Source organism: Ictidomys tridecemlineatus, chromosome 4, assembly GCF_052094955.1.
Source record: "Ictidomys tridecemlineatus isolate mIctTri1 chromosome 4, mIctTri1.hap1, whole genome shotgun sequence".
NCBI lineage: Eukaryota > Metazoa > Chordata > Mammalia > Rodentia > Sciuridae > Ictidomys > Ictidomys tridecemlineatus.
In genome coordinates, this window is record NC_135480.1 from 208,717,267 (window position 1) to 208,743,506 (window position 26,240).

A 26,240-nucleotide genomic window follows, 5' to 3' on the forward strand; every position below is an offset into this window, starting at 1 on the left:
TCATCTTAGCCCTGCCCTGGCCCTTCCCATGACCTCAGGGGCTTTTCTCCTGTCTAAAAGCACCAAGTTCGGTCAGGGTTTTTAGATGTGCCCTCGGAGCAGCGGATGGTCATGTCTTCCAGGAAGAGTTTTAGCATCTTCTGAAAAACCTGACCAACTGGTGCCTCCTGATGAACTGGCCAGGCCACTGAGGAGGGGCTGGCCCGGGGCAACAGCTGGACGGAGGCTGCAGCCTGAGGCCCGGGGGAGCCACTCACCTTGCTCTAGGGGGTCTGGAGCCCTGAGGGAAGGGACTGGGGCACCGACCAGCTCCTATGCGTCCCAGGCCTCAGAGGCAGCCTGAACTTGAAACCTCAGATGGGTCGGTGCTGGGCACACCCACCCTCATGTCCTGCAACATCTATAGGAACCTTGGAGCTCTCGGGTCTTGGGGGCCCTGGCATACCCCGGGGCAGGGACTTCAACCTTCAGTCACCAGCTCTGCCTGCAGCAAAACTCCCCAACAGGCTGCCACTGCTCAGGAGCTGGGGCTTCCACGGCTGTCTGGAGCCACCCTGCCCAGCCCAGGCAGGCAACCACCCTCCTGCTGCCTCTTGGGTGGCAAGGTGCTTCCCGGGGTTTGAGCTGCACCCCCACCCTCCACACTTCAACATCTCCGACAGCAGAACTCCAGAACCCACAGGGTGGCAGTGTGACTGGCAGCAGTTTCTCGGACTCAAGGCTGGGAGACGTGGGCTGGGGGCTGTGACACCCCAGGCAAGCTTTGTGCTGTGAAGTGCCAGCCGAATACTTGGCACAGGGACAGGCCAGGTGCAGCCTGAGGGAGGGAAGGGCGCAGGCTTTGGCTTCCAGATTCATCTTCCTAAGTGAACACACAGATTCACCCTGAGCCCTCGCTCGTGTTTCCCAGGTGCTCGCACCAGATAGGCCCCTGGAGGTGCGCCTCATCCTGGTGTGCCTCTCTCTAGGGCAGGACAGCAGATTACCAGTGTGTATCGCCTGGTCAGCTGGCAAGGCCAGCATGGAGTCACCCTGTGCTTCCCGGCCAGCGGCAAGACCACATTATCTATCTTCACAGGGTAGATAAAAGCCAGCCTGTGAAGGGCACCCAGCAGAATTGAACAGAAAGCTGTGTTTCAGTGTTACTGAATTCTTTCCCTTAATTCCCTCAAGCTAGCACTTCAGGGAATGAAAGTCGGATCTTGAAGGACTTTTTGTACTCTTCCCCTTCTCAAAGCCACCTGAGTGCAGAACTCAGGTTGGGCCTGAAACTTGTTGAGGCTGCATGGCAGCAACACGCTCAGAAATGGCTCAGAGGACACAAGGGAGATGGTCTGTCTGCGGCACACACACATGCACACACACGTGCACGTCCTCACACACACACCCTCACATGTACATACACCTCTGTATATACACCCTTGCACACACCCCATGTCCACAGACATACACACATGCCCTCACACATGCGCACACACCCCATGCCCACACACACAACCCATGCCCGCGCACACACCCCATGCCCACACACACACCCCTACGTGTGCCTGCACACCCTCGCACCCTCGCCCAGGCGTTTCCATGTGGTCTGTGGACAATGGGCCTTGTCAAGCTCCTTCTGTCTACTCTACAGCCTCTCTGTCCCCAGGCTTCTGTCACCACCAGTGCCAGCACGCCACTAGGCTGCAGGCTGAAACACGGACACACTCTTGGTGACCTGCACGTGGCACTGAAGCATCGCAGGCACTCAGGAAGCACAGGCTTGACAGGAGCCCCGCTGGGGCTAATTCAAGGGGCGCATCACCACCCTGCCAGAAAGGCCTGGCATCACCCACTGGGCACGCCTTGGGCCTGAAGCTCCCCCAACAACGCAGAGGCTGCGTACCAAGGACTCGTCCCCCCCCCCCCCCCAGCAACGAGGCCTGAGCCCTGGCATCCAGAGATGTCAGACGCGGCAGCGGGGCTGGCCCGCAGACAGGACGCTCTGTGCGTGGTGCAGCACCTCCAGGAAGCCAGTTCACCCAGGAGCTCCGCAGGAGGCCAGAGGAAGCCAATGCCCACCCTGCACCGGGAGGGGGTTGGGGGGGGAGGGTGCATATGGCTCACTCTTCATGACATTCCAGGGCTCTTTCCAATACAAAGAGCAACATGAACCAAGGGGATAGTGGGGAACAGAGCACACGTGCAGAAGCATGTTGACAGACGTCCAGACTTTAATCTCGGCACGGGCTGCGGTCACTCAACAGCAGCGCAGGGCCCGGCACGATATTTACACAGTCGGAGCAGGCCATGTTCTTCTTCAAAGGATGAGGAAACTGAAGGAGGCCTGGGCTTCCCTCTCTTGTCCCGTACCATGTCCCCTCCTTTCTCCGCACACGGCTCCATCACCTTTCTACCTAACACTGTGTGACAGTTATACCTGTCTCTAACGTCTTCTATTATCGTCAATTTTTTTCTGCAGTTCAAGATAGATTCAAGTAACACTCCCAAGAAAATATGTGCAAAACTAACGTAAGTGGCTCCAGGATCTTCCGGCAGCTGGTCCGTCACACAGGTGTCTCTGCCGCGTGGCACAAGCCGTGGCTGGGGCTGGGATGCACCTGCTCCCCAGGAACGTCTGCTCTGGAGAAGCATCAGCCGCCACTGGGACCCATGTGGAAAGAACCCAAAGCCACTCCACTTTACTTGAGTTCTGGAATAACTGCAAATAACCACATAATTGCTTTTAAATAGGCAACAAGACAAAGTTACCACCCTCACCTGCCTGTACACCCTGCAGAGCATGCTACTCCTCAAGCCAGAGCACGATGGCAGGTACAGACATCACACCACCACAAAGAAAGTCTCGGCCCTGTGCAGCATCTCAGGAGAGACCCGCTCAGAGGGACAGATGGGCTAACTGTACCAAAATCTGCTTTTATTAAGTGAACAGACCACCAGCCCCTACCCAGCGTCACTGGCACAGCCCCTGCTGGCCCAGCACCACCTCACAGCAGGCCAACACCAGCCAGCAGTACCCGGCCATCCGCACGGCCGCCTGTCGCAGTCGCCATCTCCACGCCTGTAAAGGGGTGCCGCAGAGACTGACTGCTGCTTTCAGTGCCTTTAGTGGACTGGGAACCTCAGTAAGCTTCTCTGAGCAGCAAGGAACAAGGACTTGTTCAGACATCTCAGGACTGGATGTAGAGGTTGGCAGTAGAACAATCAATAAATAGACAACTTCTCAAATAAAGACTCCACACGAGCTCCTCTCAGGAAGACATTCACACACCTGACTGCAGAGCACGCCTGTGCTGGCCAACTGGAGGGCAGCAGGCAGCGTGTGGAGGGGCAAGTGAGGGGGACGCACACTGGAGACCTCGCCGCACGACGTCCCCATCTGAGGGCCGCGTTGGTCAGCAGGGACCACAGCAGCTGCCACTGAAAACAGGGCACATACGCCCCCCTCTGGCCCTCCCGGCATGCCCTGTGCGTGCAAGGAGGCAAGAGAGGGCTTCCTGTTGTGGTCTAAACACCTCTGAAAAAAGGTCAGTGTCTCTGCACGCTTCGTACCCCAGTAGACGGAACAGTAACTACGGATCCCGTCGGCACGTCCTCAGACCCCGGGCTTCACTGGGGTCACTTACGAGTCTGGTTCTTCTTTGGCACTGCGGGCCGCTTGGGCTGCCACAAGTGGTTATGGATGGTAAGTGCGTCCACGCTGACGGACATGGTCTTGGCTGGGATCAGGTTGAACTGTTTGCGGTCCGAGCTGTATTTGTATAGCTTGTCGATCATCTTCTTGGTGATGCTCCTGGGCCCCGTGCCGGTGAGCTTGCAGATCTCCTCGGTGTCGGGGTAGTAGCAGTACAGTGCCCTGAACTGGCAGCCAGCGTCACGGAACAGAATGATATAGTGGTTGGCGTCACACTTCTCCAGCTCCTGCCGTGAGAGGAAAGGAGAGGCACTGAGCACGGCTGGCTGCAGCACCAGGCCCAGGCGGCCCTCAGCCCTGCGAGGGCAGCCCAGCCACGCCACACCCGGGGCCAGGAGGCCTCACCCGGGGCCAGGCTGCCTGTGTGGAGTCATACTTGTCCACCCAGTGGAGACCCCACTGAGGAAGTCCAGGTGAGCAAGGAGAAGGGCTTCCAGGACAGAGGGACGACCAGCCCAGATGACCTTGGCAGTGCGGCCAGAGGGAAATGCCCTCCAAACCCAGTGTGTCACCTTGCACGGAGGATGGCTGGGGGAGAGGTAGGGGGCGTGCAGGGCACACTTGCTGCTGGGAGGAACAGCATGGCAAAGCCACCGTGGAAGAGGCCACCCTCGGACAGTGCTCCACCCCATCACACACAAGAGGAACAAGAACAGGCCCATGTAGAGAGCCGTGTGTAAATGTCCACACGCACTGTCCACCAGAGCAGAGGCAGAAGCCACATAAACTTGCAACGCCGATGGACAAACGTGGTCCCCCCACAGATGCAGTGTTTCTCAGTCATGGAAAGAAATACTGTTCTGAACAGCCCACAGTACCGGCACACCTCAAACCCACGCGCTGCTGGACACAGGGACCCAGGAGGCCAAGGCAGGAGGGCAGCAAGGTCAAGGCCAGCCTGGGCAACTTAGTGAGGCCTGGTGTCAAAATGAAAAACAAAAAGGGATGGGGATGTGGCTCAGTGGCAGAGCACTTGCCTGGCACACATGAGGCCCTGGGTTCAATTCTCAGTACTGTAAAAAATAACTAAATAAGAATGAACTACCACCCCAAAGTGTGCAAGGGGAAAGCAGCTAGACCCGAAGTTTTCCAGAACAGGCAAACTGTGAGACAGGGCGCCAATCGGCGGCTGTGCTGGCCTATGAGTAAAAACCACTGGATCATACTCCACTGCACTGGGCAGGAGCCTGGCCTTGAGCCAGCCTCTACCACCAGGCCACACCCGTGCCCTGTTTAAACATTCCTCATTTTGAGACAGAATCTTGCTACAATGCCAGAGCTGACCTCAAATTTGCAATCCTCCCGCTTTGGCCTCCCGAGCTGCTGAAGTCACAGGTGTGGTCGCTGCACCCAGTGGAGGACACACTTTAAAAGGTGGATTACACACCCTGTGCACACCAACTGAATCTCAGTGAAGCTGTGACTGAGAAAAAGATCCCAAGGCAAACGCAACAGACCGCAGGGGCCTGCTGGGTGCTCATTATGGCCTTCTGAGTTCAGACAAGTGGTCAGGGCTTGACAACCTTTGAAATAGGACCTCTTCCTGCTGAGCCACGAGCATGCCTACTGTTCAGCAGCTCCCAAGGCGTGGCCCAGGGCCTCTGAGCCCTCCTGGCAGCTCCCTGGTACACCTGCTGCCCACTCGCTCCTGTGTGTTACAGTGGTGGCTGCCCAACGTCACATGACATGTGCGGGTGCAACAGCTTGAGAGAAGAGGAGCTGAGATTCCTGCTCTGCATACGGGTGAACGTGTAAAGCAACGCTTCACTGACTTGTTATTATGTCTACCTATTTTGCTTTAGGAAATGTATTTTCTAAATCTATGGGGTCTCAGTCAACATATAACATGTTTACTAAATAAATTCACAAACGTTCTTAGAATGTTCTTAGAAAAAGCAAAATCTAAATCTATGTACAATAACTGATTTCAACTGCACAACCTCTGAGTTTCAACAGGAACAGAGTTGGATGCCAAAAGGCAGGCCAGGAGGGGGACTGTGGCCCTGTGCAGGGCAGTGAGACCCCGCAGCAGCCCTCAGCGGCTCCTGACACTGGCTGGAGGGGGCTTCCAATCCTAAGCAGCAGGTCTTCATGCTGGCTCTGCCTCCCTTTTGGAGTCTGAGGCTCTGTTGTGTTCAAGGCAGAGGGGGCGCCTTATGTCCTTATGGACAGAAGCTCTCTGCCCTGCCGGACACACAACCCTCAGGCACTACAACTGTACTTCAAGGAGGTGGGCGTCCCGCGTGCCCTGGGCAGGCAGGCCTGGCACACCAGCTGCACTCGGAGGCTGGGACCCTGTCCGTGTCTTCCCCCACCCCAGGCTGCGACGGGAGCTGAGGCACCAGTACCCTACTGGAGCATCTCTGAATTTGGAGTGCCTCTTTTGCATGGAAACAGGCTCAGGGAGAAATGCCTCGGTCACAGGCCGCTTGTCTCCACTCCCACGAGAAAGGCTTGAAGGGGCAGGGGGTGGCATGCGCCAGCCCAGATGATCTGCTATTAAGAAAGGAGCCTCCCTCCTGGGCTCACCAACCCACACCCCCTCGTGATACTGAAGCGCCCAGTTCTGAGGGCGGGCGGGCAGCTTGCAAAGGCTTCTTTCGGAAGCCCTTGTTCCACAAGGTCAGTCACCAACAACCGTCACAAATGCGCCTGAGGTGCGGGGCAGGGGTTCTTGGTACCCGCGTCTTCCTGGAATTCCACTCCCGCCATCTGAGGAGCCATTCGGAGCTCATCCTGAGCTTCAGGGATCTGTTCCCAAACACCCACTGGGCACACAGCTGGACGCAGGGAGGCCTTCCAGGCAGCCCAGTCAAGGTAGCACCCACCTTCCTGGGCCCCAAGCTCTCAGCTAAGACCTAGGGCCTCTCTCTCAACCACCAGGCACTGCGGCTGACCCAGGAACTCCCAGCACCCCACCCTGAGGCGGCCTGCTTCTTATTTTTCCTCAAGTCCTTATCAGTTTCTGACCTACAGCCCTCAAGCCACCTGGGGCTGCCCTGGCTTTGTCAATCAGCCTGGTGGGGACCAGGCACAGCCACTTGCCCACACATGGCCTGTGACGGTGTTTGTTGCAGAATAGGCAGTGTGGCCAGAGTCACCACAGGACCCCTCCTCAGGCAGCACCTCACCTGATGCACCTGTCTCACAGGCCACTGCTGTCACTGCTCAGGGTGCAGCCTGAGCCAAGAACAGCACTGGGCAGGGCCGGCCCATCCTAGCACACCTCCCGCTTCCTCCACCCCAACGGAAAGCTCCCCACTGCGAAGCACCAGCCACATCCTAACTAGACCTCTACTTCCACTTGGGAAGGCCACCATCACCTCCTATGAGATGATGGAAGCCATACTCAGGAGGCTGAGGCAGAAGGATTACAAATTTGAGGCCAGCCTCAGTAACTCAGTGAAACTCTCAGCAACTTAGACCCCGTCTCAAAATAAAAAAGGATGAGAGGAGTAGCACAAGTGGTAGAGTATCCTTGGGCTCAATACCTACAACCAAAAAATAAATAATAAAAGAACCAAAGCCAGACCCACTCTAGCTGCAGACTCTAGGAGGTGTGTCAACATGGCAACAGCGACCAGCACTTTACCAGAACCAACTCTCTAGTTCTCAGGGTCCCGACCACAACCTGGGCTCACAAAGCTACATGCCCGCCCTCCCTGGCTGCCCCATAACCCACAAACAGCTCACAGCCACCGTGCGGCTGGCGTTTACCTCCAATATGGAGTTCTTATGAGGCTCGTTCACCTTCCCGGCCAGACAGCAATGGGAAATGGCGTTATGGATGATGGGCTTGTTGGACTTGCTACTGGGCTCCTTGAAGAGCTTGGGACCTAAGAAACCAGACCAAGATTTGCAAAATTGAAATTCTGAGGCACAAAAACACGGAAAAGAGCAGCAGCATCGTGGACATGTACGCATTTCAGAAAACGGGCAGTGAGGACTGCTTCAAATCGATTTGAAAAGTCCCATTTGTGAGTTTGAAATGGTAGGTGAAAGGTTAAAATGATTAATACCTATCCACTTTCTAACTTTGGGTTTGTTACTATAAAAATGACAAGCTCAGGAGGTAATTTGAAGGCCTAAGGCCCCAGGTGCCAGGCTGTGTGGTACTTGCCCTGAGCACCACTCTGAAGGCGGCTAGAGCCAGCACTATGCCACTGCAGGGCAGGCCACGGGAGCTGGGCCAGGGGCTTCCCTAGTCCACGGTGCACTTCAAAGACACCGAGAGCCACACAGCTGTTACTCAGTAACAGGAAAACACCCTCAGACACAGGAAGACTGGTATTCTATAGAATGCCAAGCCAAAGCCATGTGGCTGCATGCACAGTGACCTCAAGGTATGTGACCATCACCTGTGTACTCGGCCACTGAGGCCAGGGAGGAAGCTGCCGACGCCGTTTCCCAGTCCCGGTCTGTGCTCCTGCTTGGGTTGCGGCTCAGAATGGGCAAGGCTTCCAAGGACTCCACTCTGCAGGCAGAAAAGCACACAGGGTGAGGCCAGCAGAGCTTCGGCCTCCCTCCTCCCACCCACACCCAGCATGTGGCCACTGCACCTGTCAGCCCACACCGCCATCCGCATCATCAGGGTATGGGCACCCTGTAGCAGCGGACTTCTGGGGAAGGTGGGGGTGGGTAAGCACACTGCCACCCCACACGCGCTCGGGCAAAGAGACACAGCAAATACTTGGGATGGCCCCTCTGCAGGAGGAAGTGTGCCTTCACGCTTAGCCTGGGGCTGCTGTCCACTGAAGCAGGGTGCAAGGGCTGCTGCTGGCCCAGGCCCTCTGTACTGCTGTCAGCCAGGGATGCAACCCAGGAAGGAAGCCCACTGGGCCCAGTCTGAAAGCCCTGTGTCAGTGACTCTGCTTCCTGGCAGATCTGAGCTATGCTTGCAGAAGTGTCCCGACCAAACATGGCAGGTGCCAAGGCCAGAGCTGGACAGAGCTCTGAGACATGAGGCTTCTGCTCTCCAAAGGGCACCAGAGAGGGCTGGGGTGGAGTCTAGCTGGGCAGCTGACCATCAGAAGAAACCTCCAGGCAGGACCTGGGGCCCATCAGAGGAACCCTCCACAAAGCCAGGAGACACAGCAGGCACACATATGAACACAGGAACACCACAGGTCACCCCTGTGGCTCACGGGACCCGGCTGCCCTGCCAGGCATGGAGGGGGCGCCAGGAGAGGAGGGAGGGCCCTGGCTCTACAGGAAGCAGCACCACATGGGAGGGAGCGAGGGAGGCTCCAAGGCTGGGCAGACACGTTCAGCGATGTCTAGGTGGGCCTCATGTTGCCTGGACAATCCCTCTAATCACAAAGGGGAGATGTTAACTGCCAGTGGGAAAACAGCTGACACCACTTTAATGATCCAAGTAAACTGACGAGATCAGGACCCGCCCGGCCTGCTGCTGGAGGAAGGCCTCACACGAGCTGTTCCATCCCAGAGTGGGCGCTTGTGACCCATCTGCCACGGGAAGCAGATGGGAGCATAACTGCTCAGAGTCTCAGAACATCATGGCCAGAAAAGGTGAAGGAACTGTCCCAGGTTAAAGGACACTGAAGAGCGATGGCATCGGTACAGAGGCAGACTGGGCCCACTGATGACAACTGGATGCAGCCCGTGGGTCAGTTAAGTGCTGGCTTGACAACTACATGTGGCAGAAAGACATCCGGTCCTGGCAACCAGTCAAGCTTGCCGAGACACAGGGTGCCGCCCTGGCTCACTCCTGGAACACTGGAGAACGTGGACACACACGTGGGCTGGGGACAAGGCAGGCCAACGCTGAGTCACAGAGCAGACAGCTGTGCCAGGCAGGCGTGGCTCCTCCACCACAGCCACTTTGCTGTGAACTTGGAATTCTACCAGATCAAAGCGACAAAGCCACTCTCACCCATTTTCCACCCAGAAGCTCCACTCTCCCAGCTCCTTACCGCTGCGAAGGTGTGCCCCCCGAGTGAATGCTCTCGGGCTCCGTGGTCGCTGCAGAGGCCAAGGACAGGCTGGAGCCGGAATGAGTCTGGCTCAGGTTATCCGCTGCAGAGACGAAGCACAGGGCAATGTGCAGGAGCGACCACAGGCTGGGAATGCCTGGCTGCCTCCACACTGATGGATGCGCTCCAAGCCAAGCACAGTTGCAGGTGGCAGATGGCAGAGGCTACTTACGGGTGGAGGAGCACTTGGTCCCAGAGTCACTGCAAGACTCTTCCCGGTGCACGGATTTTGGGCGCGGCTTTTTTGGCTTTGACCTGGGTTTGCCGAGCCCTTGCTCCTCTAGGATTTGCTGCTGCTTCCTCCGCAAGTACTCCTGCTTAATGAGCTCTCGCCGTGCCTTCTCCTCCTCCTTCCGGATGCGGTCCTCCTCAGCTTTACGCCTGAGAGCCAAGGTGGTTCCCCACAGAACTGAGTGACAGGGGTCCCAAACCACGCCCCTCCTGGACCTGCCTCCCACACAGGGGACCCAGGCTCTGTGGCTGGGCATCTCTAGGGCCCCTGGAGCTGAGAAAGCCAGCTTCCACAGGGGGCACAGTGGTCAAAAGGTGGGCCCTAGACCAAGCCTCTGTTGTGAAACCGCAGCCCCACCAGAGCGCTGGGCCACGGGCAACTTATTTGCTGCACCACATGCTAGTGGCCTCAACATTAAAATGGGATGAGCACACAGCTATGGGGCTGTGATACGACTGAAGACCATCCGGGAGAGAGCCTGGCACAGTCCCTCACAGACCTGCAGCAGGGCCAGTGCCTTGAGCAGGGACAGCACAGAGAGCAGTGAGGCGGCTTCAGGGCACTACTAAGACTGGGGCTTGCCAGCCCTGATCATCCCTCTGGCTCATGGGACCCAAACTGCCCTGCCAGGCACGGAGGGGGCACCAGGAGAGGAGGTTACCGGGCTTCATCCCGCTTGAGCTCCACCTCCGCCTCCAGCTGCTGTTTCCGCACGCGAGCCTCCTCGGCCTTGCGCTGCTGTTTCAAGAGGAAGGCCGCCCGCTTCTTGGCAAGTTCATCTTCTGCTTTCTGTTCGTCCTGCATAGGCGTCGTCTAGTGGTCAGTGACAGTACAGGAAACACCCGGAACTGCCTGGCCCAGGCGCACCTCAACACATAGTTTTTTATTTTATACTGGAGATTTAACCTGGAGGTGCTCTACCACTGAGCCACATCCCAAGGCTCCCACATCCTGCAGCATTTGTTTTTTTTTTTTTTAATTTTGAGATAGGTTTTCACTAACTTACTAAGGGCCTCAATGAGTTGCTGAGGCTGGCCTTGAACCTGTAATCCTCCTGTCTTAGCCTCCCGAGCCCCTGGGATTACAGGCGTGAGCCACACCTGGCAACCCAGCAGATTTTAATATACACTTAAAAAATTTTAACATTGCCATAAAACTTTTACTTTTGAACTAAGAAATAAATGTCCTTTATAGATTACTGACACAACTAAAAACAAAAAATGCTGTTCAACAGGAAGTCACAATTGGCCACCTTTCCAAATGCCTTGTACATCTAGCCTTGAAAACTATTAGTAAATTTCCAAACTGAGCTAACACCCAAATTAACTGTGTTTTCATTTTAAAAGCACAAACACCAAATAAAGTGTGTGTCTGGTGCTGCCCGAGGACTGCACTGTCTGGTCTCAGGAAAAGTAGCCCCAGCGTGTCTCTCCTCACCCCTGGGAAGATGCTGCAGAGCAGATGGAGGTAATGGGCATGCTGCAGAGCCTCTCTGCTGCCCAGGTGCTGCCCAGCCAGGGTGGGCAACCCAGCCTGTGGCTGCCAACCATTTCTCCAACTGTTAAAAATAGCTGAAAAAACATACTTTGTGATACACGAGAGTCAAATCAGGTTCACAGAAAGTCTCTGCATGCAGCCCTGCTCATCTGCGAGCGTCTCCGTGGCTGTTTTCAGAGCCATGAGCCCACGGAGCCCACAAGCTCCCCCCAGGGATCTTGATGCACCTGCCTGGAGCCTTGATTCTTGCAACACAGCACAAGGGCCACCAACTCACCTTAAAGAAGAAGCCAAGCCCAGGCTTCTGGTCACTGTCGCTGAGGAGGTCCACAGAGCCCGTGTGGCCAGCCCCCTCTCCGTCCTCATCGGGGGCCTGTAGGTGGGACAGGTCCACCTCGATGAGGCTGGCCTTGCTCCTCAGTGGCTCTTCCCCAGGAACGTGGTCGCTCCCTGTGGGGTCGGAGGAGCGCAGCCCTGCCTCTTTCCCGCTCATGTCCACGGCTTCTGTGAAGTTCATCTGTTCTGACAGAACATTTGCCTCTTTGCAGGAGGACAGAGCTAATGTCCGCTGGTTGCTTTCATCATGAAGCCTGTAACTGTCCAAGAGACACTTCTCAGGAGGGTTGCTACCAGGGGCTGCAGCACTATCCACACCCAGGTCGGGAGGTGTCCGTGGGTGATCACCAGAGGGGAAAGGTCGCAGATGTGGGAGGGTCTCCACGCTGGGTGTTGGGGTCTTGCTCCGAGAAGAGCCCTGCTGCCTATCCTTTGGAACCTTCAGCTCAGCTGGTCTTCCTGAACGGGAGCTCCGGCTCTGGCCCAGACGGGGGGGTTTGCGGTGACCAGACACCCCAGTCGGAGAAAGCGGCTCAACAAAGTGGATTGAGGTCTTTACTTTTTGGTCCTGAAAGTTATTTTTAGGGCCTGGCGTTGGTACCGTGGGGGACTTCATGAGGAGCTGCTCCTGCTGCTGGGAGATCTTCAGAATGGCCTGTTGCAGTGTGCTGATGGTCTCGTTCAGCTTCTCGATGGAAAGGTCGCATTCACTCAGGTCTCCCACCTCGCCAATGCTGTCCTCCAGGAGAGCAGCAGAAAGCGCTCTGCCCTTCTCCCCGTCATGCACAGCCGTCAGGTCTTTGGGCTTATGAAGCTGGACAAAAGCCAGGCTTTCTCTGTCTATGTCCTGAGACTCACTGAGATCTTCCCTCTGCTCTTCCTTGGCGAGGAAGGCTTCTGACTTAGAAATGCCACTGTCAAAGTCCTCGCCATTGTGCTGAGCGTACTCCTTTGCAAAATGCTCTGGCCTCAGTGGCTGAGGGGCACCATCAGCCTTCCCCTTCTTTACCACGTGCAGGAAGGCGGCCTTGCCCAGCTTCAGGCGCTGCCGCGCAGACAGGGCCTCCATCCTCTTCTTCTGGGTCTCTATGGCCCTGCGCTTCTCCTCCAGCTGCATGTGCAGCTGCACCAGTTCAGACGCCAGGAGGCTGGCAGGGTCCCGGCTGTGCCTGCCTGGGCTCTGCTCTCTCTTCTGCCTCCACGTCGTCAGAGGAGCTGGGCAGCTTTCCGATGCGTCCGGTGTGGTCTTCTGGGAGCTGCTAGTACTGGACTTGGTTTCACAGCTGTTGAGTCTCTGGAGCTTCCTCTCAGCAAAGCTGGTCATCTTCACGCTTCCGCTGGCCATGGATACGCTGCTGAGCTGAGAGGCAGTGCTCAGACATGGGCTCGAGCGGCCACTAGCATCATCTTTGTCCTCATGCTCCTTCACCTTCATGTCCTCCTGCAACTTGGCTGACTCCTCTTCACCGGCATACCTGGCAATTACCACGGCAGGGTCCTCGCCAATGAAATCCTGTTCCACTTCCTCTAGGTCACCCACGTCAGAGTCAGAATCTGGCCTCAGGACAGCCCAGGGCTCCTCATCAGGGGTGCCAGGGCTTCTTGGGCCAACACATAACCTCCCCTCTGTGTCTCCATCAGCCCTGCCTAGGTGAAGGAAAAAGCCATCGGCAGACTGTCCCTGAGACAACGGATCCAATCCGCCAATGGCCAGAGGGCCCCCATGCACTTCTGTAGCTTCTGCAGACCGCAGTCCCCGCTCTGCAGGGTCAGTGCTAGCAGCAAGCTCTGAGCACGGAATTGGGGTGAAAGTGCTATTCAAGTCACGACGGCCGGTCGCCTTCTTCCGGGCAGCAGGTTGAGGGCCCTCACTGGGCCTCCTGGGCACAATGCTCCGAGGTCTCCCTTCCCCTCGCTCATCCTCCTTGGTGGTGGTCTGCTTCTCTTTTGCCGGCCTCAGCACTGCTGGCAGCAGGGGCTCCAAGAAAAAGCTGTCAGGCTTATTCTCTAGGGCATCCACCTGCCTTTGGGGAGACCTGGCACCTGCTACCAGGCCTGGGGGCCGCGGCGAGGCCCTGGGGCCTTGCGGGTCCACACAGTGGGGAGACACATCTGTCCTGATAATGGCCACCAGCTCCTCATCCTCATCCTCAATACTAACATTGCTCAGGAGGCTCCTCCCATTGGTCTTCCCAGCTATGGGGCAGGGCTGGTTCTGTGGGGTCAGATGAACAATGCTGGATGCCAAGCTGTCCTTGCTGATAGAGCGTGCCAGGCTGACGCTGTCACCAGAGCCAAGGTCCACGTCACAGCTCGCAGCATGGTGGAGAGCAAAGGGTGTTGGCTGGGATACTGGCCTGAAACGCAGAGGAGAAGCCCATTGGACATGCCATCACATACCCCCGAGACCATTGACAGTCTGGGGCAGAACTCTAGTTATGAAAAGAATACAAACCTCAAGTATAGGGCACCTAAGTAAACCCCTCCCCGGAGAACGGAGAACCAGAAACAACTGTAGCTTAGTGATTCTGAAACCTTTTGGTCCCAGACCCCTTTAATAATCATTAAAAATTACTGAAGACTCCTAAGAGCTTTTATTATACTTGTCACTATGACTCTGTTCATCATAGTAGAAATTAAAACTCCAGTATGCTCCAAATGCTGATGAGCAGTCACTACTATGACTATGACAAGCCTATCACAAGCTTATGACATGAAAATTCCCTGTTATCTTATCAGTGACATGATTTGATCTTGGAAGATTTGCTGGCTGGAAGGACCCTCACACCTGACTGTCGTGGCACCACGTTACATGGCCACCGGGAACATCCACATGCACCCCATGAGAGAACAAGACAAAAAGGGCGGTCAGCACCTGGCACCACTATGGAGATGTCTGGGCCTGTGAGCTCTCTGCAAGAGTCCTGGAGGCCCTTCAGGGGCCTGGAAGCATTTGGAGAACTGCAGCTTCAGTCCCATAAACACCCCAAATAGAAATGTATCATTTCAAAGTGATTCACCTGGCTTTTTTTTCTGGCCACGCTACTGCCGTACCTCGTGGCTGGCCATCGACTCGGGTTAAAGAGTTAGATCGATGTCGCTGGTCTGCGTTCGGAGGAAACAAGCAAGTTCAGCATCAGTGACTAACTGTGCACCAGTGGAAGTTCTTTCAATCAGTTGCCACTTCTCCAGGAAATGACACCTAACTCACAGGCCAGAGCTGCTCAAGCAAGCAGACCATCGAACAGTGCCACTTTCAACAGTCCCACTGATGAGTCATGTATGACTGAGGAGCAACCAGCCCAAAGCACAGACAAAGACAACACTGGGTGACTGTCAATAGCTCCTGCTTAGGCACAGCACACCAATTCGTGGGTGCCACATGGGATTTATTAGATTATTGGCACTGTAACTACAGGATGATAAATTCTAAGACATATCAATACAAATTAAAACTTGTTCTGCCAACATTAACTAAAATTACTACACCAGAATTAGATGATTCAGTTTCGAGGAACATTATTTTACTCAACAGTAGCAAGAAGAGGTGGCGAAGGGGCTGTGGAGGGGACTGTGCTCTCACCAGGGCTGTCCTCTGCCTGCACTGCTTTCTGCTGCTTCTGCCTCAGTGGCAATAAAGGATGGGAGGGGCTAAAGGCAGAAGTTCCTTTCCCACTAAATGGAAAAAGAATTTGAGAAAAAAAAAAATCACTAGTTAATCAAACTTCAAGTTCCAAATCAAATGCACATAAAATAACAGACCATTATGAATTCATGTTAAGGAGTGAACAACTTAAAAGTTCTCTGGCAAAAATTAATTTCTATAAAATTGAACCAAGAAAGAATACCAAGAACTTCAAACTTGAGATAAAAATCCACAGCTACAGACAGGGATGTGGTACTTTTGGTTACAGTGTGTAACACAGCCAGTTCCCAAGCCCCCAGCAACACTCAAGCACACAGCCAGGTGATCTTTCAAGACAAGCAAAAAAGAGAAAAAGCAATTGCCTGAAAAAGATGACTTTCAAAACTGCACATTCTTGGTTCAGTGAAAGACCACAAAGATGACCGCACCATATCCAGCTAACTCTAACTCAGGTGGCTCTGAATGACCTGAACGGGATGGGATCCCCCACCCAGAGAAGCAGGGGTGCTGTCCAGTCCTGGTGGCTGAGGATGTGTGAGCCATGTCCACCAGGAGCTCCAGAGCTGCCCGCAGCACTTCCACTTCTGCCTTACAGTCCAGAAAGGCGAGGGGCGGTGAGGGGCAGCGAAAGGTGCGGGTATAGCTGTGCTGTGAGGTGTGCCCCTGAAGAGCCCCGCAGGTACAGGAAGGGCACTGGTCAGTGGGCACGGCTCCCAGCAGTCGGAACACTGGCCTCACAGGGCAGCTACTCTGGCTATTTCACTCAGGAGAACTTGGACAAGGGAGAAGTGACAAAGGTAAAAGCAGACTGAGTCCCCTGGCCACAGCTAAGAAGCCTACAGACACAAAGGCAGGGGGTCATCCAGGGTCAGAATAGAGAAACACAATGGGGCGGGGGTGATAGAGAGGCAGGAGAGAGCAGGAGGGAGGGAGAGAGAGGACAACGGGATCGGGTAGGAGAGAGTTAAGGAGCAGTGTGGCTGCCAGCAGAATGGCTGGGGGTGCAGGGGTCCCTGAGGAACTGGGCAGGCAGGGGAACACCTGCCCAGGGCTGCTCACAGCTCCTATGGCTATTAGCCACCAGCCCAGTTGCAAAGAGAAACACAGTTATTAGAGTGTGCTACAGGAGAGATCTCAATGAGCAAAAACCTCAGGGTGCACAGGGAGATAGAAAGCAGGCCCACAGCGTGCACCCATGACACCCAGCACCCATGACATCTGTGTGCATACACACACTGCTAATGTGGGACTGGGATGTGGAGAGGCGCATGGAGAAAGGACACCCATGCCTCAGCACAGATGTCAGCCAGAGCGCTCCACCTATGCTCCAAGAGTCCGTCCCAGGCTTCACAGCTCCACACAGAACATGGCAAACCCCGCCCTGAAGAGCACCAGGGAACTGTCTTGGCCTCCAAGGACTCCTTCCTCCTAACTCAACTCCGCAGTCCAAGACAACAGAGGTCTTCATGCCACACAGCCCCACAGAATCACTCAGCAACAAGCTCTGCTCAAAAATCACTCTAAGTACTGCTGTACTCTTAAAGCCTAGCTCAATCTCCACGTTTAAAAACTACCTTCTGGGCTGGGGTGTAGCTGAGTGGTAGAGTGCTTGCTCAGCCTGAGGGAGGCCCTGGATTCCATCCCAGCACCACAGAGTAATAGTAACAGCAATAACAGACAATGACAGGTGTGTTAACATGTTCACACGCCAGGCAGACTCCCTCATCCTGCCCTGCAGCTGCCAATCTGCCCCAGATCCACTCAGTCCAGTCAGGTGCCGATGACCAAAAACACTTGAAACAGCTCTGTTTACTATCTCACCAGAGCCAAGTTAATTGCTTGCTGAAATTAAAAAAGCAAACTAATATTCTTCCTGGGTAGGTCTATCTCTGAGAAAACAATTCACAGTACTTGAGATGCAAAGAGGATTTCATTCTTTATATATTCTACACACACACACACACACACACACACACACACACACATCCTATCAGACTCTGCAACAAAGCAAATTTAAAATGTCATTTAATTCTTCTACTCTTCAGTCCATGTTAAACTATGTGATTTACTGTGGACAGAGCTGGAGAAACACCTATGCTGTGGACAGCACCAGAACTGGAAGCACGGGCTTGAAAGAACTAGGCACCAGGGCCCACAAGAGGCTGGCACCATTGCTGGCCTCTAGCCAGAGGGTCAGGGCAGGAGCACAGGCTGCCACGGCTACTCTTCTGTGCTTTATGTATGACCTATTAAAAAGATAACTTTAATTAAAACTTCGGGCGACGATAAAAAGGGAAACAAGGTAGTGAATTAATTCTGAAAGCACAGAGGTAGACTTACAGACACTCAGCTTCTTCGGGATGGAGGTGGTACCTATGTCCGCCTTCGGCTGGTGGCTGAGTAGGTGGCGGCAGGTCAGCGGGGCTCAGTGCAGCAGGGCTGCCCAGGAAGCTGCGCTTGGTTGCATTGGAGATGGGGACAGGAGGCCGGCTACTTTTCTGCTGTAATGCCGTTTTAGCTGCAAAAATAGCAATTTTACAGAAATATTCATATTATTCATGGTTACTTAGAACATAGCAAGAAGCACAGAAAACTACCTGCAGTTTTTTGTTGTTGTTCTTTTTAGATACACATGACAGTAGAGTGTATTTTGACATATTATATGTTCAGGGAGAATAGCTTACTCTAAGTAGGAGCTGGCCAACCCGTCTGCCCTTCACAGGGTTCTGGGTAGGCTATTTGAGCCTGGGCATGATGGTGCAGGTGGTCACTCACCATCTTTCAGCTCCTGAACATCCCTGGGCTGGACGAAGTCTGGCTTGACATTCTCGAACCACCAGAAAAGCTCAGCAATGAAGACCATGAGGTTTGGCTGAAGGGAAGAGGGGCACACCGTGAGCCCTCAAGAGCCCTGTGAGCACGGCACTCTCGACCTTGAGACAGGGAGGGGCCACCTCACCTTGAGCACCAGGGGCGCGTAGAGCATATCTTCCAGGGTGAGGTAGAAGCACTTGCTCAGGTGCTGGTTGGAGAACTCCCTCAGCAGCCGGATGTTGTACAGGCTGTCGGCCAGCGACGGCACCTCCTTCAGACAAATGTCTAGCAGACACAGAGAGGCAGTGTTAGCCTCTGCCCCGAGGGGGTGCACACAGGTGTGACTCTGAACAAAACCACCTTGTTAGTAAGCTTTATACACAACAATAGATACAGGAGGAAAATGCTCAAGGAAAAGCGATGAGATGGCTAACCCTACGCATCCCACAGAAACCCCGAGATTCCAAGGGTGGTCTTCCACTGCACTCTCCCCTTTGAGTATTTGAGTTTGCAAAAGAGCCTTGCTGCATGTGGTTAGAGAATAGCAGTTTCCTTTGGCAATGGAAACCCTGTGCACACGGTCATATCCAGATGGCAAGGTGTGGGCAGGGAAAAGCAGAAAATCCAAACTATTAGGGAAGGTCAGAGTCCCCAGACCAGAAGATTGCACAGCACACGTCTCTTCCATGAAACAGAGATGTTTGCTGTCACACTCAGGGGAGGCCAATGCAGGATGTCATGCCCTCGATCAGTAAATGCAGTACAGGCAAGGATTCCCTAGGCCACTGAAAAGGAGACTCTGAGACAGTGTCCCTTGTCAAGACTGTTCCTCGTCCGCCTCTGCTTTGCTATGAAAGTCATGTTAAAACAGAGGAAGGGCTGGGCTGGCTCTCAGAGGCAGGGCACATGCCCAGAGTGCACCAGGGCCTGGGCTTCATCCACAGCACCACAAAAAACAAAAAGCCCCAAGGGGGTAAAAATTTGCTCTAGGATGTAGGCTCTCTGTTCATCTCACAGATTGTTTCTTTTGCTGAGAAGAAACTTTTTATTTGAGTCCATCCCATTTATTGATTTTAATTGGTTTTAATTCTTGCGCTACAGGAGTCTTGTTAAGGAAGTTGGGGTCTACGTTTTCTTTATTAGGTATAGGGTCTCTGGTTTAATTCCTAGGTCCTTGATCCACTTTGAGTTGAGTTTTGTGCATGGTGAGAGATAGGAGTTTAATTTAATTTTGTTGTATATGGATTTCCAGTTTTCCCAGCACCATTTGTTGAAGAGGCTGTCTTTTCTCCAATGCATGTTTTTGGCGCCTTTGTCTAATATGAGATAACTGTAATCATGTGGGTTAGTCTCTGTGTCCTCTATTCTGTACCATTGGTCCACCAGTCTGTTTTGGTGCCAGTACAAGCAGTTTTTGTTACTATTGCTCTAAAGTATAGTTTAAGGCCTGGTATACTGATGCCACCTGCTTCACTCTTCCTGCTAAGGATTGCTTTCGCTATTCTGGGTCTCTTATTTTTCCAGATGAATTTCATGATTGATTTTTCTATTTCTATGAGGAATGCCATTGAGATTTTGATTGGAACTGCATTAAATCTGTATAGATTTTGGTAGTATGGTCATTTTGATAATATTAATTCTGCCTATCCAACAGCAAGGTAGATGTTTCCATCTCCTAAGGTCTTCTTTGATTTCTTTCTTTAGGGTTCTATAGTTTTCATTCTATAGATCTTTTACCTCTTTGATTAAGTTCATTCTCAAGTATTTTTTTTTTTTTAGGCTATTGTAAATGGGGTAGTTTTCCTCATTTCCTTCTCAGAGGATTTGTCACTGATATACAGAAATGCCTTTGATTTATGAGTGTTGATTTTAATTTTTTTAATATTTATTTTTTAGGTGTAGATGGACACAACACAATGCCTTTATTTATTTTTTTATGTGGTGCTGAGGATCAAACCTGGGTCCCGCCTGTACTAGGTGAGCGCTCTACCGCTGAGCTACAACCCCAGTCCCAAGGGTGTTGATTTTATAACCTGCTACTTTGCTGAATTCTTTTACTAGTTCTAAAAATTTTCTGGTGGAGCTTTTTGGGTCTTCTAGGTATAGAATCATATCATCAGCAAATAGTGCTAATTTAAGTTCTTTTCCTATACCCCTCATACATCAGATAGAGCACTAATCTCTAGGGTATATAAAGAACTGAAAAAGCTAAACACCAAAAAAACAAGAACCCAATGGGCCAAGAACATGAACAGACATTTCTCAGAGAGAATATTCAATCAATAAATAAATATATGAAAAAAATGTTCATCATCTCTAGCAATTAGAGAAATGCAAATCAAAACTACTCTGAGACCATCCCACTCCAGTCAGAATGGCAGCTATTATGAAGACAAACAACAATAACTGTGGGCAAGGATGTGGGGAAAAAGGCACACTCATACATTGCAGGTGGAACTGCAAATTAGTGCAGCCAATATGGAAAGCAGTATGGAGATTCCTTGGAAAACTTGGAATGGAACCACCATTTGACCCAGCTATCCCTCTCCTCGGACTATATCCAAAAGACTTAAAAACAGCATACTACAGGGACACGGCCACATCAATGTTTATAGCAGCACAGTTCACAATAGCTAAACTGTGGAGCCAACCTAGAAGCCTTTCAGTAGATGAAAGGATTAAAAAATGTGGCATATATACACAATGGAATATTACTCATCAATAAAAGAGAATAAAATCATGGCATTTGCAGGAATAAAATAAGAATAAAATCATGGATGCAGTCAGAGAAAATAATGCTAAGTGAAGTTAGCCAATCCCCAAAAAACAAATGTCGAATGTTTTCTCTGATATAAGGTGATTGACTCATAGTGGGGTATCAAGGGGAAACATGGGAGGAATAGACGAACTCTAGATAGGGCAGAGGGGTGGGAGGGGAAGGGTGCGGGCAGGGAGTTAGCAATGATGGTGGAATGTGATGGACATCATTATCCAAAGTACATGTATGAAGACATGAATTAGTGTGAACATACTTCAGATACAAACAGAGATATGAAAAACTGTGTTCTATATGTGTAATAAGAATTGTGATACATTCCTCTGTCATGTATATAAAAAATAAAAGCAATTAAAAAGGGTGGGGCTGGGATTGTGGCTCAGCAGTAGAGAGCTTGTCTAGGACGTGTGAGGCCCTGGGTTCAATCCTCAGCACCACATAAAAATAAATACACAAAATAAAGGTATTGTGTCCAACTACTTGTGAAAAATAAATATTTAAAAAAAAAAAAAGCCCCAAAGAAGTTGGAGTACTCACCTTGGGGCTGGGTGGGGTACTGGGGATTGGATCCTGGGGTACTCTACCACGGAACCACAACTGCAGCCTTTTTATTTTTTATCTTGAGACAGGGACTTGCCAGGTTGCCTAGACTGATCTCAAACTTGAGATCTTCCTGCCTTAGCCTCCCACCCTGCTGGGATTATAGGCATATACCACAACGCCTGGTGCTAACTCATTTGAAATTAACTTTATTTCTAAGTTTAAAAAAATGTTCAAAAGTTTACAAGTATGTACAAATTAGATTGTTTTTCAAGACCTTAACTGGTACTTCTGAGGTCTAGGTGTTTAGTCTAAGGATGGGTGCTGTCTGTCACCAATGAGACTAATCAGTCTTCCCCTCTCCCTGCAGAGTGCAAGACCCTCCCTGCAACAGCAGCCTACAGTCTCTCTTCTGGATTCTGTGTGCACGTCTTTTGTTACAGGTGACTATCCCTGAGCAGGGCCATGTCATCTTAGCTCACAGAAAATTAAACAAAAGTTGGCATTCACAGAACAAGTGCCCATGTTCTTGTTCTTCAAAGTTAACCTGGCTAGGGCCCAGGTGCAGCTCAATGGGAGAGTGTGCCTAGCAACTGTGAGCTCGATTTCACCTAGCACTGCAAAAAAAAAAAAAAAAATTGGCTAAAATCTGGAACAATTTAAGCAATAAAATAAATGAATTAAAACTCACTGAATTAAATAAAAATCTATAAGGGCATACAGATGTATTCTGAAACATGAATAAATAAGCCTACGGGCAAAGGGCGGGCTTCTAGGAGCGGGATGCTAGTGAACACCACACAGTGGCACGTGGCGAGACTGGACCAGACCTCTGATAAGAACTGGAGTTAAGGCCCCCCCGCCTCTTCCACAGACAAGCCAGTCACTATGAAGCCAAGTCACATGGTCAAGTGGGGAAATGCAGCCCACCAGGCCAGCACTGCCAAGGCCACGGGGCAGCTGTGCTGGAGGGACCTGCCCCACAACAAGGTCACACAAGCTAAAGGCAGAAGCCTGCAGATTCAAGGGAGCCAAGGGAAACCAAGGACCCAGGGGGCCAGGAGAGGCCTACAATGCCCCTGCTACCCAGTGACACAGCACAATGAGTGGGGAGGCTGGAAGCATAGTGCACAGAGACCCTGAGCACTGCCTGAAGCAAGCTCACCAAAACAAAGTGCTACAAAACGAGTGCTCTGCCTGGGCCCCCCAGGGACTGCAGAAAGTCCCACTGCCTGCCAGTGTCTGTGAAAATATAGGTATTTATTGGATTGGCAATAAATCTGCAGAACACTCTGGAGAAATCACACTTTTCAGGCTTTGACTCATCACCCAAGAAAGCGAAGTCTTCTTCCAAGCGCCACAGAAAAGCCTGTGGTTTTTTTCTTCCAGTTTTTAAAATACTTCACACTTTTCTCTCACATCCCTTTCGTTGGCTTCACTCCCGGTTCTGAACAGTTCTCCCTGCGTTTTACACAGGACATTCATACTGGGCAGATGCTGACGGGGTTCACTGCCACCCAGGGAAGGCACCATGAAGGTTAAGCCACATCTCCAGCAGGCCAGAGCTGCTCCTTCCGGGAGGCCATGTGAACGCGCCTGGCTGCTGCATCCTTGCCGTCTAGCACCTTATGCAGGATTTCCCATCTGTCAGTCAGGAAAGCAGCTCAAATGCCCCTCAGGGACACAGAAGAGACCACTCTATCCCTAGTGTCAGGGTAAAAGCTCCTCTTAAAAACAGCCAATGGCGGGGGGGGGGGGGGGGGGCGGGGGGCGGGTGCTGAGATACAGCTCTGTTGGTAAAGTGCTTGCCTTGCATGCACAAGGCCCTGGGTTCAATCCCCAGCACAAAAAAAGAAAAAAGAAATCCTTAGGGGATATGGCTTCGTTGGTAGAGTGCTTGCTTTTCATGTACAGGGCCCAGGGTTCAATCCTTGCCACCACATTTTTAAAAAAGCAATGGCGCACGCCTGTAATCTCAGCAGCTTGGGAGGCTGAGGCAGGAGGATCATGAGTTCAAAGCCAGCCTCAGCAAAAGCAAGGCACTAAGCAACTCAGTGAGACCCTGTCTCTAAATAAAACACAAAGGGGTGTGGCTCAGTGGCCGAGTGCCCCTGAATTCAATCCCCAGTATCAAAATAAAGAACAAGCTTTTAGTTTACATATTTTTCTTTAGAACTTAAAATTTTTTTAATAATTTATTATTTTGCTATTGAATTTGCTTTAATTTAAAAATTTTTCACTTTTAACATGGTACACAAAGTCTTAAACCACGGAGAATTTTTTTAAGCTTAAAAAGTGACTCTGCCTCCCAACCTGGCATGGAGGAGCAGACTACATCCACTGTGCTGTCCTGGTGAGAGTGCCAGGCCCAGGAGGAGGGGCATCTCTAAGGCTCCCTGCAGGGTGGTGGTCAGCTCCAGAGGGAGCTTCCCTTCCCGCAGGTTAGCTACACAGCACCTGCTTGGGTCCTGCTGCAACTGCTCCGGGGTGTCCTGCCTGGCCGGGTCTACACGCTCCCTGGGGGACGCTCCAGCCTGTGCTGGTGCTCCTGCAACCTCCCTCCTCCCCTTGACAACAAACCATCAGAGCCTCTGGCTCTGGGGCACTGTGGTGTCTCACTCTAGGACTGCCACTGCTGTCTTCCCATCCCGTCTCATGGGTGTCGGCCTGCGTGCTGTGGCCCTCATAACCACGAGGTCCTGGGTCCTTAAGCCCTGCCAGTGCACCCTGGGCTTTCCCCGGCTGGCTCCTCTGTATCCTCTCCTCCTCTCCCTACACCTACTGTGAACTTCCTCTCCCTGCCCTCATGGCTGTCTTTGGCTCCACTTCTGGGAGAGTTTTTCAAGTGTGTCATGCAGCTTACTAGTGAACTCTGACATTTCTGCAGCCAAGCATGTCCCTTCCCAGAGTTCTCTGGAGTCTGCTTCTGGACATGCTCTAGTCTTAGTCTGTGACACTCAGACCCTCCTTCCAGCATCTGTTCCACTCCTGGGTCTCTGTCCCTCGCCACTGCATCTCCTCCTGTCCCAAACATCAGGGGACCTGTGGTAACCAGCCACAGGAGGATGGAGAGGAAGGCATCAGGAGCATCAGGAAGAAGGCCTGGCTGCAGGTGCCAGGCAGGCGCCAGCTCCTGGCAGAGAACTGCAGGTCCTTAGTGGTAGTCACCCCCCGCCAGCTTTTACAGAGAAGACTCCTCCCCACTGCACATACTGGTCCCGTGGAGCCAGGCAAGGAACGGAGACTTGGCAGAGCAGGCGAGATGTGGGGAGCACGTCACAGAAACGTCTGATTCAGTGTCCCCCCTTACCTGTGCCTGCCCTGCACTGGGGTCAGAGGCCAGAGGCGGCAGAGTCACCTCTGTTGTGCAGCCCTGGTGCTCTCACTGGCCACCCTAGGGTTCTGGTGACCTCCCTTCTTCCCTGCTGGGGCTCCTTTGCCCTTCTCTTCTGCTTCTTGGTCGGTGACTTGCTGTTAGGAGTCTGGATGCACCCTGGCTTCATCCAAGAGGGAAGGTGCGATTCAGTTCCTCATTCTCCTTGTTCTGAAGTCACTTTTGATTAGGAAAACTTCCATTTTTTCTCTACAACTTTCTCTGGGAAGTTTTGTGCACCACGGTGAACCCAGCTCGTGAATTCCCAGCTGCTTCCTTCTAACAATGCGCAGCAGAGGGCACAGCTCCTCCTGTCTGACAGGTCGTGGAGTGCTGACGTACTCCAAGTATCTGCCCCACACCCATCTGCCCAGGCACCACATCAATGCTGGAGCCTGACCAAAGCAGCAGAGGAGGACACCTGCCCATGGAGAGCCTACGCTGGCCACTCCACTGGGATCACAGGAGCCTGGGAGCAGGCCACACCTGTGCGGCTGGTTCCCATGTTCTGCTGGGGTATTCTGGTGTCACTAGGTCTGCAGCCATGTCTTCAGTGGGCTCCATCAAGGTCATCTTCTAGAGGTGCCTGCATATGCACTTCAACCGCTTTGTTTTTTGGTTGTTGATGGACCTTCATTTTATTCATTTATTTTTATTTGTAAGTGGTGCCGAGAATCAAACCCAGCGCCTCACACAGGCTAGGCAAGTGCTCTACCACTGAGCCCCAGCCCCAGCCCTCAACTGCTTATTTTTAAAAAGCGCACTCCACGATGGCTGTTGACGGTGTCTCTTCAGCGTCTATCATGCCGAAAATGGACCTGTGGGCTACTCCTTATAATGCTGTTGCTTTCACCATCTTGACACTCTGCTCCCAGCTGCTCTGGGCTTCAGCACGGCTGTGCCACCCTGCGCTGTTCACCACCAACCACAACCCCATCCCCACTACGTCCTTCAGGAAGAACCGGGTCAGCGGTCTGGAAGATAGAGCTGAGAAGGTTTTAAGGGCCACAGCCAAGTCGGGATGACGCATGGCATTATTGCTAGAAGTAGTGGTTGAGAGGTGACGCCAGTGAGCCATTAAGATGATGACTTTTGAGTTCTCGCAGAGTTCGCATTGAGTTCCAGTTGAGCTCTCATGGGGATTCCTGAAGTGTTCATGTTGGTTGGGGAAGTTCCGGTGGAGGGAGTTCCGGTTGGTGTGTGGTGTGTTCCTGAAGGAGCCGCGTGGGTGGCGTTCGGGAGAGTTCCCAGGGAGTGTGCATGGAATGCTGTTGGAGTTCAGGTAATAAAGTTTCCTGTTTGTAGATACAAATGCTTTGTGGCAGCTTAGTGATTTGTG

General features: G+C 52.6%; 1 protein-coding gene across 11 annotated transcripts in view; it reads right to left on the bottom strand.

The window, feature by feature from the left end:
• Positions 1-2,195: 2,195 nt before the first annotated feature.
• The window catches only part of Camsap1 (calmodulin regulated spectrin associated protein 1), a 61,408-nt gene continuing 37,363 nt past the window's right edge, over positions 2,196-26,240 (bottom strand). For 9 of the 11 annotated variants that reach the window (XM_078048664.1, XM_078048663.1, XM_078048662.1 and 6 more), the window contains 13 exons: positions 18,358-18,497; positions 18,174-18,270; positions 17,739-17,916; positions 15,336-15,427; positions 14,773-14,857; positions 11,694-14,109; positions 10,581-10,717; positions 9,860-10,068; positions 9,628-9,730; positions 8,053-8,168; positions 7,412-7,530; positions 3,627-3,921; positions 2,196-2,701 (listed from right to left, as the gene is read on the bottom strand). In XM_078048664.1, the coding sequence (XP_077904790.1) occupies positions 2,682-2,701; positions 3,627-3,921; positions 7,412-7,530; positions 8,053-8,168; positions 9,628-9,730; positions 9,860-10,068; positions 10,581-10,717; positions 11,694-14,109; positions 14,773-14,857; positions 15,336-15,427; positions 17,739-17,916; positions 18,174-18,270; positions 18,358-18,497 (4,007 nt within the window). In that variant the 3' untranslated portion in view covers positions 2,196-2,681. Of the gene's footprint in view, positions 3,922-7,411; positions 7,531-8,052; positions 8,169-9,627; positions 9,731-9,859; positions 10,069-10,580; positions 10,718-11,693; positions 14,110-14,772; positions 14,858-15,335; positions 15,428-17,738; positions 17,917-18,173; positions 18,271-18,357; positions 18,498-26,240 lie in introns of all 11 variants that reach the window. The other 2 variants (XM_078048661.1, XM_078048667.1) reach the window with 2 other exon arrangements.